At 42.4% G+C, this 19,538-nt stretch overlaps 1 protein-coding gene across 2 annotated transcripts in view; it reads left to right on the forward strand.

The window, feature by feature from the left end:
• The first annotated feature begins 4,783 nt into the window (after positions 1-4,783).
• CACUL1 (CDK2 associated cullin domain 1) overlaps positions 4,784-19,538 on the forward strand; it is a 47,881-nt gene continuing 33,126 nt past the window's right edge. For both annotated transcript variants that reach the window (XM_065638863.1, XM_065638864.1), the window contains exons 1-3: positions 4,784-5,176; positions 11,452-11,578; positions 15,834-15,936. In XM_065638863.1, coding sequence (XP_065494935.1) covers positions 4,903-5,176; positions 11,452-11,578; positions 15,834-15,936 — 504 coding nt within the window. In that variant the 5' untranslated portion in view covers positions 4,784-4,902. The remainder of the gene's footprint in view (positions 5,177-11,451; positions 11,579-15,833; positions 15,937-19,538) is intronic.

Here is a 19,538-nt window from a genome sequence, read left to right on the forward strand (position 1 = left end):
GAAAAAGTTTTTATGAACCATTATTTCTTCTCTTTTGGTTATGGAAAGATGGCGCCCCTGTTTAAAACTTAGACGCGGTGGATTCATGCGTTATCTTCCAGCAGGAGGAACTGTAGATGCTATTTTTCCATTTCCTGAGAAAATAGCAAGAATGAGGAAGTTGATATCCAGAATCTAACACAAAACAAAGACCAGGCGCCAGTTCTTCTGTTGCTGCACGCTCGTGGTTCACACCACCCAGATAAGTGGTGCGCACATTATTTTCCAGAACGTCTTAGAAGTGAAAGCAAATGAAAGATGTGACGGAGAAATCTTTCCGACTGATTTAACTGTCCTAGAAAGGCCGGTTTTTGAAACAGCAGAGGAGTGCTGCCGAACACCTCAAAGCATTGTGCCAGACAGGAATCATTAACAGGCTCTGTATGGTAGGGAAGGAAAGCTGTGTAAGGGAGGTGCTACTGGTTCCCTTCCCCCTTATATATTGGTTTTGCTTGTGCAATTCTTCCTCCCCATCCCAGTCTCCCCAGATTTTCCCTTGAAAAATTGTCTTGCGGTGATCACAAATGTATTCGGAACTTTCCAGTAATCTGCTCACTACTGGTGAGGATGTATCACACACATAAAGCCATTATTCAAGCAAAGACACGACTAAATTTTGTTTTCTGTTTTCTTTTTTTTTTTTTTTTTCCTGTTCTCCTGCATTATTGCTCAGAAAATGTCGTTCCTCTGTGTTCAGCCCTGCAGATGACTGGCTCCACCTCTAGGCGAATGACAGCTGGCTTTACAGGGTGATCTGCCCATCAGTGTTTATGCTGTTGTGGGTTTTGTTGTTGTCATTGTTTGTCCATTTATTTAAAAAAAAAAGTTCAGCGACCGTTTATGCTGGTTTTGTTTTGTTTTAATTTCAATTTTGGAAAAAACAAATCAGAATGTTTAGTTACATGGATCGCTTTCGGTAGCTGGCACAACGCTGCTGTTACACTTACCTGGGGAAAGTCTAGGAGGAATGGAAGTTTTCACTCTGTTCACTCTAGTATGAAAAACTCCCAAATATTTCCTAAATTTTACACCTAAACGTATTGGTAATGCCTGTTTTAAAAAAGTTCCTCACTCCTGAGAAAATCCTACTGGCGTCAGTTAATATCAAAATCTTTTAAACTTTTTTTCTTTTTTTAAATGACTAAAGTTGTTGTGCTTTTATACCCAACACATCTTTGTACTTGCATTCTCACCTTCAGAAGCAGAAAGGGGGACCTGGGTCAAAGATTAAAGCACAAAAACTTTGGTAGATTCTCTGAAAATGTTACTTAATGTATTCTATGATTTATTTTTCATTTACTGGAACCAAAGTTTTCACGGACTCACACATGTTCTCTGAATACATTGTGAAAGAGAAATGAAATACTTAATGATGAAATAAACAAATTCTGCTCTGAGAAGTCTAGAGTTTCCTTTTTGCTTTTAGTGAAGAAGCACTTGTTTGATAAACGGGGTGATTTCAGAGAGCTTTACAATAGACTCCGCACACCCGAGCGGAGGCGGAGGCTCAGCAGCAGATTACCAGGAAATAATGGAGCAAGTCAAATGAGAAAACATGATGAAACAGCAGAAAATTTACATGCTGCTTTGCTGCTTCTTTTTGCATTAATAGAACCAGTGCTTTCGTGTTTATTGCCAAGTGCCGCTCTGTGTGGATGGCACTGGATGTGTCCGTGGGGCTGACGACCCCGCTGTCCCGGGCGAGCGGGCTGATATCTAATGACGGGCTGTAAAAACAGCACTGGTGAAACTTTTGCAGCTTTTCACTGCATTAAATGCATCAGGCCTCTCCTGAAGAACCAAAATCCATCAGGGAGCCAGAATGATGGGGCTTTGGCCCCAGTGAGACCAGACCGGTGCTGGCTGAGCGCGGGGGCTGCAGGGCTGGAGCCGGTCGTGGTTCCCTTGTGGGTTTGGTGTGTGTTTTGTTTTTTTTTTTTTTAAAAAAAGTCAGATTACATTGCGCAAGAAGTGGAACTCTCGTTCGGCTTCAAGAAATGCTGGCAAGCAGCGGCATTCGGCAGAAAATTGCCACGCATGCCTGCTTAGCATTCATATTTCTTTCCCGTCAGAATTATTTTCTTTTTTCATTTGGTTTTTAGAACCAGAGCTATAAATCCTTCCACGGGTAGTGTTAGGAAACCTCAATCTTCCCTTTAATTTGTAGTAAAGCTTGCAGCTGTGACCTGGTTATCAAAAGTGCAGAGTCAAAAAAAAAAAAGGTAAATATTATGAAGTTGTAACAAATGCTTCTGATACTTGTCTAGGTAATAAAATACGGATTCAGGAGTCTAAAACCAAAGTGTGACATCTGCGTGATGCTTTGTTGGCTGAAGTACTGGAGTTACTGATGAGGTCGTTACAGCAGAGACAAATCTGAAGTCTCCAGGGATTTTATGGAGGCGTGAGGATACTCAGGTCTCATCAGAATTGCATGTTGTATCCTCAAACTAATATTGCAAATAATTATGGCTGCGGTGTTGCAAAATGCGATTTTTGCCAAGACAGTGTTTAAAGCCTGAATCCAACTTTCACATGCTGACGAGGAAATAAGGAAACAATGTGGAGAAGTCTGTGAAGCACATGCAAAAACAAGTGCGGCTTTAACCACGGAGGATCTGATAGCGCCTTTATCAGCTCGCAATCATGTGTTCAAAGAGCGTGAGCCACGGAGGAGTGTTGCAGCTTGTCATTTGCCTTACGGGAGGCAAGAAAGAGCTGCTCGTTTGATGTGCAAGACGAGCTGGCGCGTTGCACAAGGCAGCAGAGGTGGCTCTGTGGAGAACTCCACAGTGAAGAATTTCCTCAGCTTTTCTGGACTCCCGCCACAAGGAAGTGTGGTGAGTGAAGTCACAGCGCAAAATGGATTAGAAAGAAAACATACCTTTAGAGATCGTGGCAAAATAACATAAAAGACCCCAGCTCGTCAGGAAATTACAGAGATGGGAACAAAAATAGGTGTGTGCAACAAGGGAGTGTGAAACAGAACATAAGAAATGCTAGAGCTGAAAAATGCTGGGTTTGTCTTTTCCACTGCTCTTAGATGTTAACATAAGCACTTCCAAATTTAAGAAGAAAAAGATGAAGCTATACTGATAAGGATAAATTCTCCTTTTCACCTATTTTTAAAAACCTGCCAACAACCTGAGACCTGCTCCTGAGAGCAGTGGAAGCGGGTGAGCAGGAGGGTGTGACCGAGTTGCTCTGCAGGTTGAGAACACAAACACGTCTTTCTTGAAGCAGTGAAGAGACGCAAACTTCGTTCACGTTTCTTTGTGATTACCAGAAAATTGCAACACTTACCCGAGCTAAAAACGCTTTGCTGCTTTAGCATCCCAAGTTTAATACCCATTATAGATGACTCTACTGATATATACATTATATTACACACCCTGCTCAGTAATTGCAAAGGTGAAGCAGAAGTGAACAAAAAAGCCCTTTCTGTCCTTTTTCCAGCTGTGGTTAAGGTGTAGATAGAAATAAATCAACAGCCGAGACAGGCATCTGAACATGCGGAATCCGCAATCTCAGATCTAGACGTGATTCACCAAATCAGCTTTTGGTCTCTGAGATGAATTGTGACTCTCTACCAAGACAGAAAAGGGAGAGGACGGTATATTGGTTTCGAACAAACCATCAGTGTTCATAGTTTGATCTTTACATCCAAGAAAAACACTATTAGTTCAAATATGTAAGAAAAAAATGCCATAGGGGCGAATTCTTTTCGCAGCTCGCTTTTATCAAGGCAACTTGAGGCAGAACTGCCTCCCAGTGCAATGAAATCGGTGGCACCTTCTGCTCTATAAAACAGGACGATTTTGTCTCACGCTAAAATAGAAATTGGTGTTTTTATTCGGAAAACAAATAATGTGCTTTTCACTTTTCACTTAGGAAAGAAGGCCGGACACCTCTGCTTTTATCTGCATTTTTCACTTTGTTGTCCAAGCAGGAGCAGAACCCCACGCAGTGGGTGTTTATTTGCCATAGAACCCCACTGTTCATTTCCACTCTTCAACCACAGTAGCCAGTTGCAACTGAAAATAAAAACCTGAAGTAAATATGAAGAAAATATGTAATAAAAACCTGAAGTAAATATGAAGTAAATATGAAGAAAATAAAAACCTGAAGGCAACTAGACAAATACCAGGAAACTTTAAACTGTGTCCACGGACAAGAAAAACAGTTTTATTTGTGCAGACTTTTCCTCCATTAACAGGAGAAACACTGTGGAACAGCAACGTTGTGCAGGCCCTTTAGAGCCCATGAAGGGGGTGGGAAGGCGGGTGTAACATCCACAGCCCTGTTTGGGGGTTTTTCTAACGCGGATTTTGCGCTTTCGCGCCGCCGGTTTCCCGCTAGAGGGGGATGGCGCCTCAGGCCTGACACCCAGCGCAGGCCCCGGCCTGGGGGGGGCGGTCCAGCCGCTCTGCCCTCAGCGGGGCAGGGAACCCAACCACGGGTCCGGCTGGATCCCCGTCCCGGGCTGAAATTAACCACACGGGTTGGCAGGAACGGGACCCCGCAGCCCCAGCCCCGCGGGCCGCGACCCCCGCCCCGCCACCGTCCCACAATGCACCGCGCGCGGGCCGCCCGCCCCCAGCCCCGCCTCCTCCCGGCAACCCAGCCAATGGCGGCATCGCCCCGCCGGACTACATTCCCCAGCATGCCCCGCGGTGCCAGCCGCCTGGCCGGCCCGCCCGCCGTGTTGCGCTCCGCCGCAAAGTGTCGCGCCGCGCGGCCGGAGGCTGGCTGGCGGCCGGGGCCGTGCCCGGAGCGGAGCCGCCGGGAGCCCCGCCGGGCCCGGAGCGGCCCCATGGGCGGCGGGCGGTGATTCCCCGCCCCGCTCCCCGCCAGGCAGCCGCCATGGAGGAGGAGAGCATGGAGGAGGAGGGCAGCGGCGGCTGCGAGGCCATGATGGACGATCAGAACCACAACAACTGGGGCGCCAGCGGCTACGGGCGGCACCTGCTGGGCCCGGCCGGGGGCCGCCTCCCGCACGGCCCCGCCGCCGCCTCCCCGGAGCTGCCCGAGCACAACGGCGTGTTGCGGGGCTGCGAGGCGGGGGGCGGCCCGGGGAAGGGGGCAGCCGGAGCCATCGCCGCCGCCATCAACATCAACGCCTCGACCTCCAAGTTCCGTGAGTGACCGGGGGCTGGGGGGGGCCGGGGGGGCCTCGGGCCGTCCTCAGCCTGGGCTGCCCCGCTGCGCTGAATCACAGAATGTCAGGGATCGGAAGGGACCTTGAAAGCTCATCCAGCCCGGTCCCCCCTCCGGAGCAGGAGCACCCAGATGAGGTTACACAGGAAGGTGTCCAGGCGGGTTGGAATGTCTGCAGAGAAGGAGACTCCACAGCCCCCCTGGGCAGCCTGGGCCAGGCTCTGGCACCTGCACCGTGAAGAAGTTTCTTTTCAAATATAAATGGAACCTCCTGTGTTCCAGTTTGTACCCATTGCCCCTTGTCCTATCATTGGTTGTCACCGAGAAGAGCCTGGCTCCATCCTCCTGACACTCACCCTTTACATATTTATAAACATTAATCAGGTCACCCCTCAGTCTCCTCTTCTCCAAGCTAAAGAGCCCCAGCTCCCTCAGCCTTTCCTCGGCAGGGAGATGCTCCACTCCCTTCATCATCTTTGTTGCCCTACGCTGCACTCTCTCAAGCAGTTCCTTGTCCTTCTGGAACTGAGGGTTTGCTTCTCTTGCTTCTGGAGCTTAGGCCCTGGCTTTGGTTTAATGTTAGGTTTAGGCTCAGGTCTGTCCTACGGCAGGTCCCTCCCTTGGGTTGTGGCCCGAGAGGCTTCTCGAAGCAAAATAAAATGACTTAAAACACCTCGGGAGACAAAAATAACCTTTCTTGTCACGATGGGGTGAGGCAGTGGGTCTGGCAGTAAAAGGAGGAGAGCGGGTGTAGGTTGCGCTTTGGGCTGTGCAGAGCCACCGGGGCTTTTCCTGGAGCTTTTAGTTCAGGTTGTGTTTTCCTAAGGGCTTGTTCTGCCCGAGAAAGCCCAAGATGGGTCTGAAAGCCGCTTGTAATTGCTGACAGCGGATGACGGTGGGTGCAGAGCCCTGAGAAGGGACGTGTGTCTGCAAAGGCCCAATGAGAACAACTGAAGAATTTACCCAAAAAAGCAAACTGGTTCCGAAACATCGTTTACATGTAGCTTTTGGCAGAAATGGCAGATTTTTCCGTTGTTTTTCCGAGGTTGAGGAGAGGGAAGATCTTTCTGTTATTCATTGAAATGAATGACAATTTCAACTTCCATTCCCAGCAGTCACACCTCCAGGCAGAATATGCCTTTTTCTCTAATGGCTGTAGGAAAACTTGGATTTGGCTAGTTAAAGCTATTCCTGGAAACATAACCGTGTAACTGCCACAGTGAAATTTTGATGGGAAACGCAGCTTTTTTCCTTTGTTTCCCTGTTCCTCCCCGGTCCTAGCTCACCTGTCCGGCTCTAGAGCTGCTCAGCAGCCCGAAGTTGGGGCTTCTGGATCCCCATGTCTCTGGCAGGCTGGGTTTCGTGGCTCCAGGCGCGTTGCCAAGGCCGGCAGCTTTGAAGTTGAAGCTCCCAGACTCCCTGAGCTTTCTGGCTCTCGGCCTGTCTTGTTTGTCAGGGCTCCAGGTACCTTGAGGTGGCTCGTAAACACTTGAGTCAGTTGAAATGAAATGTTGTCCAGCCTTGCTAAACTGAGCTCTCAAATTCTCAGTCCAGAAATTTGGAGTCTTAGTTTTTTGCTTCTGTTTCAGAATGAAAATGGTTTTCAAGCTGGATCTTCACCAAGAGGGAAGGTGATTTTTCCAGCTAATCTACAGTTTGTGTCTGAGGGCGAGAAGAGGCGGCTGAGCGTGATTTTGCTTAGAGTGTGGGTTTTGAGTTCTTGTTTTCACTTCTCCAGTATTGCTATCGCAACACAGTATCTGTCTGCTGATCTTCAGTATTGTTTTAGAGAAAATTAAAATTCCTGTAAAATACAAAATTATCTGAGTTAAGTTCATTAGGACTTTTCTATGTCCTTGTTTAGTGGATAATTTTCACAATATATGTGTATTAACAGTTGGACTCGATCTTAAAGGTCTTTTCCAACCTCAATGATTCTATGAACAGAACAAGTCCGGTGAAGTTTTATGGACTGAGAAAATAGAGGAGGTGAGGTGTGATCCTGCCTGTTCTAATCCTCGCTCCTTTAATCTCCTCTCTTTAATTTTCATGTGTAGGAAAGGGGAGAAAGGGCATTTTCAATATGAACATACAGTGAAAAGGAGGAGATGGTGTGTATTTGATCCCCTTCTGCCTGCTCTGTCTTAGCAACCGCAGAACATGCTTGAGAAGCTGATTGTCCCTCTTAAGCTTGACAGGAAAGTTGTGTGTTCCCCGCTGCATGAAGAACTGGTGGTTGAATGAGCAGGAATCGTGCTGCCTTGTTGTGTGATGCAGAGACACAGCCTTAGGTTATCCTACAGGTGACCTTCAAAAATGTGGGTGATGTGTGATTCCCCACAATCCCATGATAAATTGGAGCATTCAGATAGGTCCTTCCCTCCTGATTCTTTCCTCCAAAACAAAAATCCCGATGCTTGTGTTCCAGTGCATAACTATTTGCAATGCGTTGATTTTATTCATGTTTGTAGCTGCAGACCAGAGTGCCTGGTGGGCTTTTTTTGTTCTAATTCAGCTGACAGAATAATAGAGTAAGAAGACTAGATGTAGATCCTTTAAAATCTTTCTAAGGGGCAAAATCCAGTTCTCCTTCCTTGAGGTTTTGGCGAGACTGAGAACTAAAATCGGATATAATAATGTGTAGTTTGTTTAATAGTTTTTCTCCAGTTAAAGCACCTTGAGAAAATTTTCCATGTTTTGGTAAACTTATAACTAAACCTTTATTTACAGTTGATCAGCTTCAATCATAGTTATCAATGTATACAAAATATTAATGAAAAATATTTTTCAAAGGCCATAAGGGAGAAAAGAAGAGTAAGGGCATTTAGTACTTTAAGGAAAACTTTTCCATACTAGTAATTGCAGTACATCTGAATTGTGGAGAAAATGAAGTTTTCCCTGTTGGGCTGTTTACTATTTTTTTTTTTTTAAATCCTTTTCAGGCAAGGCGATTATAACTGTGTTTAACCCCGGTCTCATTTAGGATGGGCACATGTGGCTGTGAGCGTTGGCGTATCTATTAAATTCCTTGGCTACCCTGTTGCATAATGCAGTTCAGTGCAGCATTTGTGCTTTGCTGCGTAGGCAAATAAATGAAGAAAAAGTTTTAACACTACTTTTACCAACCAGTCTGAACACAGACTGAGAAACACATAATAAAAATAGACTTGAAAGCAACTACAGGGCAGACTGATAAAATTGCTAATGTATGCAAGGATCTGTCAGGCAGGGGATGTGACAAAATCTGTTCTGTAAACATGTAGAGGGTTGAGAAAAAGCAAAGTGCAGAGCCACAGCAATAGCTGCAAGTCTGAACATCTGTCTTGGGCATCTGCTTGAGGAGTTTGTACACTTTGATGAAATATTTTAGGATTGTAGGGTGCATTGCTAATTAAGCAGTAAAACTTCATATATGTCACTCTCTGAGATGAAATAAAGCTGCCGAAAGGTGCCTAGCTGCTTGCTTTGATTTTTTTTTTTTTTTTGTGGTCAGAATAAATGACAGAGCACTGTCAGGCTGATGTCTGCTTATTTGTCAATAGGTTGGGTTATCTGTCCTGCTCTGTCTCCTGCTTTTTTAGCTGTAGTTTTAAAAGAAGGATGTGTTTTATAGGTGAACGTAGTCAGCTTTTTGAGCAGTTTTTCAGGTTGTCTCGTCTAAATAACAACACCAACACTATCAATTTTTTATTTTTTAAAAATATTTTTCTATTCTTCACATCCTATGCCTATTACTGTTCCGACATCTTTTTGAGCTATGTGTGTTCATAAGTTTTTATCAATTTCATGAGGGATGTGTACCTAATCTTGGACTTTTTTTTTTAAACTTAATGCTTTTTGCCGTTCTTCTGATTGAAGTTGATATCAAAGAATTGGGTAGCAAGGAGCAGGTTATGTTTCAGTTCTGGCTATGATACTGAAATATCTAGGTTAGGGTATGAAGCTCATGCATATTCCTTTTCACTTACATGGTTTCACTGCTGCATTTGACTTAAAACGGTTTTTCTTTTGAACTTTTCTGTATATGGAAAAGCAGCTGTCACTTCTCAGCCTTTACTTGGGAAGTCTCTTATAATTCTCTGGAAAATCCTGGCTTCCTTTCCATTTGATCAGACCGATTTCTCGCCCAGCCCCACCCCAAACTTTCTGTAGTTGGATAAAATTCTGTATTCTGGCGAGCTTGGTTACTAAATGTCTGTGTCACTTCCCAGAAATTCAATACATGTCAGTGAAATGCAAGTCATCTTTTAGTATCACCCTGTCCTTGTGATTTGGAAACGGAGGCTGTTGGGCAAACCCTTTCAAATCTTGAATACTTAATATAGGGATAAACATTTAAGAATGACATCCTAAAAAGACGGAAAAGTAAAAAAAGATAAAGAAGTTTCTAAAAGGGCAATCTGGCTTTTCTTTCTATGGATTTGTGTGATTCCTTCCTGGTCTCGAGGCTGTTCTTGAAGAGTTTGTCATTGGAAGGTGCTACTTTAACTCATCCTTTGCACTTTGTGTGTAACTGCTGCCGGGAAAAAAAGGACATTGCTGACTTGTGACAGTTATTAAAAATTTAATTTGTTTTCCAGATGAAGAAGAATAAAAACAGTGGTCGTTCAGTGCATAGTATTTGGACTCTTAACTATATAAATATTGTGGTTAGCTTAGTGTTAGAACTGATGTGTGGAAATCAAATGGAATACTTGTAAGAGTCTTTTGAATAAAAATGAAGCTTTTCTAGACTGTTACTCATCCGTGTTTCCTATGCAGGTCTCCCAGGGCTGTTTGTAAAAGCATTTTGTCCTTTACCCGTGCAGCATTTCCGATGGGCAGCCCTGCCTGCCTGGCTGCTGCTGCTTTTGCTGTATCGTAAAACAAAAAAACATCTCAACAGCCTGTTAAAAAAATATATTGCGATGTTCCCAATTCTCATGTGACTATTTTCGTTCAAACGAACGCAACTCATTTAATATGTTAAACCAGATGTGGGTGTGATTATACATTGAAATCTGCAATCAGGACTTGGTCTAATATTTTTGCTGACGTCGGTTGAATGTTTTCTGTGGAGCAGAGCACTTCTATGGAGACCCACGGTTTTTGGGGAAAAGCGAAATACAAATGCTCAAATATTGTTGCTAGGTGTAAGCACAAGTAATAAAGCTACTACTACATGGAAGCTGCTCCTGAGAACATGTGCCCAGAGCCTGGGCTATGTAAGGGATGAGGACTCAAACAAGTGATTGCGAGACAGATGAAATACCCTAAAAAGAGACACAACAGGAATCTGTAACTCCTGCTGTTACAGATAGTGTTCAAACACTGTCTTGTCTCACACCTCTGTTTATTCCATGTTCTCTTTGTACTTTTTCTTGTGATACTGTTAACTTTTGCCTGTATTTCCCTAGAATTGTGCTTCATAATGCTGCCAAAAGTGACTTTACCCAGCTCCTTTCAACCCTTTGTGAAAATAACATTTCGGAAACCTTGTTCCCAAAACCTAGCAGTGAATCTACATTTCCACATGTATTTAAAAAGCAGCCGAGGCACAGAGCGGCTTGTGCAAGAGGATGTGATTGGGAAGCTCAGGAGGAAAATCAGGGAGTGATGGGCAACGCTAATTTAAATACCTCCTATTCTTCCTTCTGTTGGTTCTTATCTGGAAAAGGATTATTATTGTGCCTATTAGAGGGGCAACTGTAATACAGATCCGAAAATGTTGCCTGAGAGCCTGACTGGAATTGAAGGAGCAGAGGGAATTGCATCAGCTTTTAGCTAAGGGAACTGCTCATCCCACCTGAGACACACCAAATTAATGCATCTTCTGGGACAGAGTTTCCAAAAACTACCAGTCTTGGCCATAGCTTGTTCTTCTGCATGTGAGGACTCAGTGTTAATTGTTGATTCTGGCCTCTCACAGAGTTATGTAATTTATTAATCTGAACTAACTACTGAACTATTTTTTTTTTTTTAATTATTATTGTATTGTCACACCACAACTCCCAGGAGTTTGTTTTTCCCAGCTACTTGGGCCCCTAAGAAATATCTAAGCAAGGATTTGACAGGTTTTCCGATTTTATTTTCTGTAAATAAAAAGGTACAAATTCAAGTCTGGGCTTTACTTTCAGATGAGTTTATCTTAGCAGAAGTGAACTGTTCCCAGGTTTTTTGGCCAACTTATCAATATGATATGAAATGGCAGAGCATTCACTTGCTTCTAATCTCCTCGCTAGAGTTACTAAATGTAGTTTTGTCTTCTTCTTGTAGTAATGAATGTTATAACAATTGAAGACTATAAGAGCACATATTGGCCAAAGTTGGACAGTGCCATAGATCAGCTTTTAACTCAGAGTCCTGGTGACTACATCCCTATCTCCTATGAACAAATATACAGGTAAGGAAATCTTTTAAGCACTACATTACTTTTTCTTTAAAGTTAAATGTTTGTGTTATCTTGCAGCCTATGCATATGGCTTATTTTGTATTTACAAGAAGGAGAGTGGGAATGTTACGCGAAGTACAATATTGTTTAAATGGTTGGAAGGAATGAATAAGAGATGCATATCTTGACACTCCATGTTAACCAGAAAAAATGCTAAAGAATTAAAATGCCTAAGTGCTGAAAACATTAACGTTAAAGTAAGCTCCGCCACAGTTGCTTTGTGTAGTATATTAAGAAATGTATTGAAGTTTCAACATCCCTTTCCTCAAAACGGAAGAAGAGACTGGCATGGTTGGCATTTTATTTACTGTTACAAAAAGCTTCTTTGTTGTGTCTGATAGGAACCATCTTGGTGCAGTAGAGGTGCGGAATAGAAGCCACTGGTGCCAAAGTCCATCCGTATAAACTGTAATTTGTGTGTTTTTATATCAGGTAGATTTAGGCCGACTTCCCCCGGCCCTGCAACCCCACTGCATGTGCATTTAGAGGCTCTCCAAAGGACAGACACAAAGTTCAGTCCTTTATATCTCCATTCTTGTCTGGATAACGTGTGATTTGTGCCTGGCCTGGAGCTGCAGTTTACTTTGCTTTGAAAAGGATCAGGTCACACACCAGAACTGCTCTGCAGACCAAGCCACTGCACAGTAGTGGGGATGGTAGGGGGGGATTTGCTTCAAAATCACACCAAACCGAAATGCCGAGTGCTTTAGAGACCTGGCAGTTTCTTAAGAGATTGACTAAAATGGAGATTTTTTGTTCTGTAGGTGACAGGTGTCCAGGGTGTTGGTAAATAGGATGGAAACTGGGTGGCTGCTGCTGCATTTACTGGCCAAGTTGCCATTAAAACTGCTGCCCTTGCCAGCAGCACAACCAGTAGCGCAGCTGTCTTGGGTGTTGTTACCACAGTGTTGCGCTCCATGAAACAGCACTGGCAGCTCGGTCACCGATTGCTGTTTTTAGAGACTTTCAGCTCTGTCTCCTGCCCACTTGTTCTTATCCACTTTGTCTCTCCAGTTTGAAACTCAGGATTAGGGAAGCAGACCCAAGTAGAGCAGGGGTTTAGTCTGCCCTCTTAACTCCAGTTAAAAACTCTGGTAAATTCCCTCTTTCCTCTCCAAACTTTTGGAATTGCTGTTATCAGGACTCTAACATCAGCTTGTGTACCAATAATTGAGATGGTAAATTTGAATTGAGACACATTTTGCAGCTTTAGTGTAAGTCATCAAAATCCCTTTTCTCACTTGAGATCCCCAATGTGCAAACAGCTGGCAGGCAGAGTTAAGCCAACGTCTCCCTACAGTCATCTGTGATAAAGAGTAGTGTGCAAAATTAATGCTTTAATACCTACAGAAGATCTGTACCTAGTTGTGGTTTTCAGATAACTGCAGCTTATCTTTGCCATCTTTTTGCTCCTCAAAAGGTTTAATGATAAAGGCATAATGGGGTTTACGTTTCTGGTAGATAACCCTTATACATGAGGGTGACACTCAATGCAGTGTTGTAATGATGCACAGATATCTGTTGCTTGTATTTTACCAAAACAAAAGATTATCTGTAGGTTAATGTTACTGATAAAGCTAGCATGTCATTTTAAGTTTTCTTTTAAAAATTATGTCTCTAAATGTAATTACTCTGACACAGGATCAGAGGATGGGTTTTAAACTTTATTTTATTTTAGTGAGTATCCCTTTGCTTGACTTACAATCTAGACAACATAGGGAAGAAAAACTGCTTTTTTCTTAAATTTAATGATAACGCTTGCTTGGACTATTGCAGAAAATTTGCAGCAGACTTGAGGTTTAGATCCTCTCTGCTTCCCTAGACTAGTTCTTTAGCCTGAAAATGGGGTGGTTTTTTTGAAGTGGTTCAAACAGCTATGTCTCTTTTATAATTTTTTTGCAGTGAAACAGCTGAAAATACAGTGATCTTTTTGATCGCTTCTGTGCTGACTAAAGGAATCAAGCTTTCCATAGTGCAGACTCAAAATATGTTATTAGATACCCAGACTACTGTATTTGACATGATCAGTGATAACTGTAGGTGTCTGCCCCACAGCAGAGAAAGCTAGGAGATAATTTCAAAGGTGTGTACGCAGGTATTTACTATGGATCAGTTACCTGTAAGGTTTTGAAGTGTGATTAGTGACTGTTTTCATCTTTTAGTCCAAAACCTGCCTGTGCATAGTAACTGCCTATCACAAGGGTTAAATATATCGACAGAGAGATGTGAAGGGAAGTTTGAGACAAGGAAAATGTGAATGGTTGTATTTCTGGCACCCGTTACAGCTGCATCCCAGGCACAATGCAGTTAGGTCTCTGTTCTTCAGGACAACTTAGAGACCTCAGATCTTCATCCCTCTCCATCATTGCTTACCTTGTAGTGTCCTGCTTGGGTCTTCCTTTTCCTGAGGTGTTTGGTTATGCTGAAGGACTAACAAGCTGCCGACTTGTTTTGGGTAACAGCAGGGCAAGGATGATGCAGAGAATCAGCCCACAATCAGGAACTGAAAACAGGATCTGAAAAAGGGGAAGGAACTTCTAAATGGAAGTGTTCAAATAAAGTGTAAACACACTCGGCATGTACATACCAAGATTGGTGTTCGGCTACAGAATGCAGTGCAGAAATATTGCATGTAACACTAAGCAGATGTGTACTTTAAAATTCAGTTAAGTTACATCATTGCAAGTGAAGTCATTGCAAACTTGTGGAAGTGGATATGTACTAGTTGCTTATGAAGAAAACACAGATATGGCTGTTTGCCCTTGTTACCTAGCTGGCTGGTTTGTAAGAGATCACAAAAATCCGTCTGGCTTTTCTTATCAGTGTTTCTTTGATCCAAATGAAATCGATATTTTTGCTGTTACTTCGTCATACCAAAATGTCTTTTGCTTGTTCAAAAATAGGATCTGCTATTGGTAGACTTCATGTGAAAGAAGCAGAATGACTTTGACTATTATTATGTAAATAATACCAAACTACAGATGCTCAATTATTTTTAAACTATAATAGTACGAACAGTGTGCAGTGCCTTTTGGTTTTTGAGAAATAACATGGTTTGCCTAATGAGCAGACTTTGCATAGGGATGAACACTGTATTTTGGGGATTTTTGAAGTTGTCAAAGGGAATAAATAGAAACTTGACTTGTAAAACCTTCCTGCAGAAGACTTAGGGGGTGGCAGTTGTTGAACGAGGGTGCCGTCTTGGCCCCAGAAGGCTCGGACTTGGTGCCCAGCCTCTCACTTGCATTAGAAAATTCCAACAGCCCGTAATCTGTAGTTGATTTTATTCCATCTTTGCAGTTTGTTTGTCATTGTACATTTTTGGCAGATAGTTTTCAAAATGCTGACTTCCAAGAATGAAAACACTCAAGAGAATGAAAAGCTGCTTGGTACAGATAATGTTGGTGTTAGTCCTGATGATGATGACTACCTTAATGTACCTACTTGCTGAAAGTAAAACATGTATTTGTTTTGCAACTGTGGTAAATATGTTTTCAATACATAGCCTTATTTTGCAGATATGTTGTATTGCAGTATGAGAGCAATAAAATGTTCTTAAAAAACAAAGGTAACACTGAAGACCAGAATTAATACAACTAAGCCATGGAATGTAGAATTAAAAGTTTTGTTGCTCTTTCTCTGCATCTTTGCTCATTCTGAAAATGCAGAGTTTTCTTAGAATTTAAGTGACAAGGGATGGAGTAACACGCTTGGGTCTGTAATTTTTAATTTTAGAACTTTTGCTATGTGGTTTTGTTTTGTTTTAAATGCCAACGTTTTTGGTGCAACTTCTATGACTGCTTGTCACTGCCCTTCTTTTAAAAAGGGTTTTGCTCTATAATGCGCATACAGTGATTAAACCTGCATATTTTAATGAAGACTTCATTCACATAGGAGAGACAAAAGCCAGAATTAGGAGTGTGCTGTTGACAGAATTATCCTGCACTGTTAAGAGAACTCATTGTGAGTTCAAGTGAGGTCAGGGAGGGGCAGTGGGAACGGAATGGCCACGCTGGGGGCTCCAGGGGAGACTTAAGAGTTTGCTGGAGCTCATTCCAAGCTTAGGGCTGTATTTAAAAGTTCAACAGTCATTCAATTAACTCTATTTTCCTCTAAACTGAGACTTGAACAAAATATTTTGAAGTCTGTTACCCTCCATTGCAAACTGTTGTGAGTTCATTGTTTGTTCCTATATTTGTTTCTGCAGTTGTGTGTATAAGTGTGTATGCCAGCAGCATTCGGAACAGATGTATAGTGACCTAATAAAAAAGATAACTAACCACTTAGAGAGAGTCTCAAAGGAGCTGCAGGTAAGAAGCTGCACAATCTAATTCTGTCTTTCCTGGGTTCTGTGATTATATCAGAGCAGCATGTAGATGGCCCATGGAGGGGGTTGCAATTAAGACTGATTTACACCTGCTTACTGAGTTGTGGACTGCTTCCTTCGCTAACTGACTGTCAGAATCCTGACTGCTGGATCTGATTGCATGGCACTGACTGGCCTTGGAGATCTGAACCACCTGGAGAGCAGGGGCTGAACTTGAATGTATACTATAGAATCCTGCAGTATAATCTAGGATGTAAATGCTTCAGTCAAACCTGATCTGAGCACACGACATGGATGTCTGCCATTGCCGTGTTAATCTATATAAACTGTTGATGGTCCTTGTGTATCGCAAGCAGCACAAAAGGGAAAATCTAAAGGAAAAAGTTGAAGTGAATTAAATATGAATTATGAAGTATAAATTGGGAATTTTTGTCTATGAAAGTTTTGTGCTACAGTTTATTCTGCATTTTTCTTGCCTATCTCTAGATGTCAGTGGTTTACAGCAGTCCTAATACAGTTTGTATATTCCTGTCCTTCTCTGCTTCTTATTTGTGCATCCATGTTTATTTCTTGTGTGTTCCCTGTTGAAAATTCCTTTTAGGCTAGAATCTCCAGATGTGTTTTTGAAATTGTCATTGCCATAGCAGCAATACTGTTTTTATTTCCCTACAGCTTTTTTCACTTCCATAACTGATCTTTGAGTTCTGTACTGACTCGCACTGCATCAAGTAGGGATGCCAAATACGTAGGAACCGTAAACTACAGCAGCTCCTTCAGTGCTTCTGACAATTGATAACTCATTTCTGTCAGTCAAAAGCAGTCTTACCACTTTTAACTGCATCAGGTACTTCTGGCTAAACGTGCATTCCCATCAAAGTATGTATCACTGTGATTGCTCTGATGTCCTTTTTGTTTCAATCTTTCTTCTTGCTTTCCTTTTGAAGAAAAATAACCACCCTGCATTTAATGGGCACAATCTTTGGGGCATTGTTGACTATAAAATATCTCGGTCATCTTGAGCTATGTTCTTTGCTCCGTTTCTCTTTTACAGTTTCTTTGTTCCTCATGGAGCCTCACTGTTCTGTAAAAATTGGTCAGAGTAGATGGACGTAGTATTTAGAGTAAAGCCTTCCCGTGGTTCTGCTGAGCTGGTCTAGCCTGTGCATTTTTCTTCCGCTTGTGAGAACTGCGAATCACTGCAGCTGTACAGGTTTGGCCAGTTCCTCTCATACATCCCGTGGTAGTGTACTGCATTACCGTGCTTTGAATTTGGGAATACACCAAAATTCTCTGCTCTGTGGTAGCTCTTGATTGTATCCTTTAAAGTTCCAAAACTGACTGAGGCAGCTGCTTTTGAGCACATCTGTGCATTAAATCCTTCTGCCTAAAACCAAGGCTGCCTTCTCAACATCAGCTGTTGAAAGAATAATTGAGACAACTATTTAATGCAATCTTTGTCTTGCAAAAGTTTCCTTACGTAGGTTAGACACACCTTGTGGCAGGAGGCGAGAGGACTGTAATATAACGTGATACCATCTTTGAGTGTATTACGTGAGTTTTGTCTGACGTGAACATGACTTTGGCTTTGAATGGTAAATCCATCTTTTTATGCTGCTGGAAGTAAAACCTATCTGCCTTAGAAAATTGTCCTGTAAAGAAACTGTTTTAGCTGTGGGTTGTGAAATTTACTGATAAGAAATTATTTTACTACAATATATTTTATTATCCTGATATTTCTTTGATCTTAATGCATTTTGGTGATACTCAGTCACTTGGATTTTAGTTGAAAATGCAGTGTTAGATCTTTACCTGAGCAGCAACAGCAAATTACTTTCTAAATGTTAGGCGCTTGGAAGTTTCTGGTTCATGCAAGCAAACAAATATATATATGCGAATCCTTTTAATGGACAATATTTGGTGTTTTGCTTTCTCTGGTATAAACTCATTCCACCTGCCAACAATATTTAATCTAATCACAGAGTTGTATTTAATTGGCAAGGTGTAACTTGATGCAGGATAATTTTTTCTATATGCAGAGATGCAAATGTAGCCCAATATAAGCAGGGATGTTGATTTGTGTGAGAAAGCAGGTGATCATGAAAACTGAAATGGCAGGTAAATGCAATGTCTTATTCTGGATGAGCCAAGCAACTGCTTTCCGTAGAAATGCAGCACTTTAATGGCAAGTGGGTAGCAGAATATCTGCATGTAACCAACATGCCAGAGCAAGCTGTTTCCTACAAGAACCTCTCATCAACTGCGAAAGCAATAAAACTGTCAGATACCAAATAGTAAAAATGGGAGCATCCTGGGGGACCGGTCAGACTTGCTCTTGCAAACTCCTTATTGCAGTTTGTCTTCTTTCTGCAAGGCGTTCACTGCAGAAATTCCCTATATTATTATTATTTTTCCCCTGCGTAGCCCTGGGCTGGCCTCAGCCAATATCTCGGGTGCTGCCGCAGCCCCATGGTCGCACGGGGTCAATCACGCTCCTTGCTCATCCCATGCCTGACTTCTGCTCTTCCAGACTGCTAGACACCTTGTGTGGCCTTGGTGTTTGTCACCATGTGCACTCCCGAAGATCTGCTTCACAGGTTTTCACCGAAAATAAATCATTTTCAGTCATGGCAGAGGCATTATCAAAGTGTGGGTGGGGTGATGTGTTCTCTGCATGTTGGACGTTGGGCAAAAAGCAGTGAACGTTGCCTACTGAGTAGTACTGCGTTGACATGAGATGAATTTCTTGTTGTCACACCATCAGCTCTTTGATACTGGCCTCCTATAGCCCAAGATATTTCTAGCTCCTCCTTACTATATGTAAGTAACTGATTCTCTCTTCAGGCTGTTTCAGTTATGGAAAGACTCTGAGCAAGGGTTGCCTTCCTTTCTTGCAATTGACGTCTGACCAGTTTCTCTGCATTAGTAAGACTGGGTTTTGCCATGTGGAGCTTCCAGTAATTGAGACTTAAATTTCCCTAATTCTTGAGTTGATCAGAATTTTGGTTTTTGTGTGCTTAACAAAAAAAAAAAAAGGGTAGCTGCAGAAAATGCAAACGAATGTGTTTGACGTTGTCTTGAGGTCTGTGAAGCCTGTAGTATACGGATGATTTTTCCAAGGTGCTTTATTTGGAAACATTTTATTGGTAATGGACATAGCCAAGTATGTTGTGGTTTAAAATAATGAGAGCTGTTTTTGTGGGTAAGCGCTGAGTCATTCAAATGTATGAGGTAGGGTGGATACACAGCATATGCTTTCAACTTAAATACATCTCTTTTTAAAATGAATAAAACTAATATTTGCATTAGGCACTAGTGTTTCTGACTTACCTTATTCTTATGCACTCTGGGAGAGTCATTTAAAATCGCGTGCTCTGCCCATTACGTATCTCTTCAGCAAAAGACCTTGGAAAGTCCTTTAAGCGCTGGCAATCAAAGTGCACTGAGGCATTGAGCTGGTCCATGTCAGAAGTAGCTTTTTTGTGCAGGTGCAGTGAAACATCTTCATTTTTGTTAGAATAATCTCAATAATTCCTTTAGGAAATGACTGAGAACTGAAAAACAGTTGTCATTTTGTACCCTCTTTTT

This window comes from Caloenas nicobarica, chromosome 7, assembly GCF_036013445.1.
Source record: "Caloenas nicobarica isolate bCalNic1 chromosome 7, bCalNic1.hap1, whole genome shotgun sequence".
Taxonomy (NCBI): Eukaryota; Metazoa; Chordata; class Aves; order Columbiformes; family Columbidae; genus Caloenas; species Caloenas nicobarica.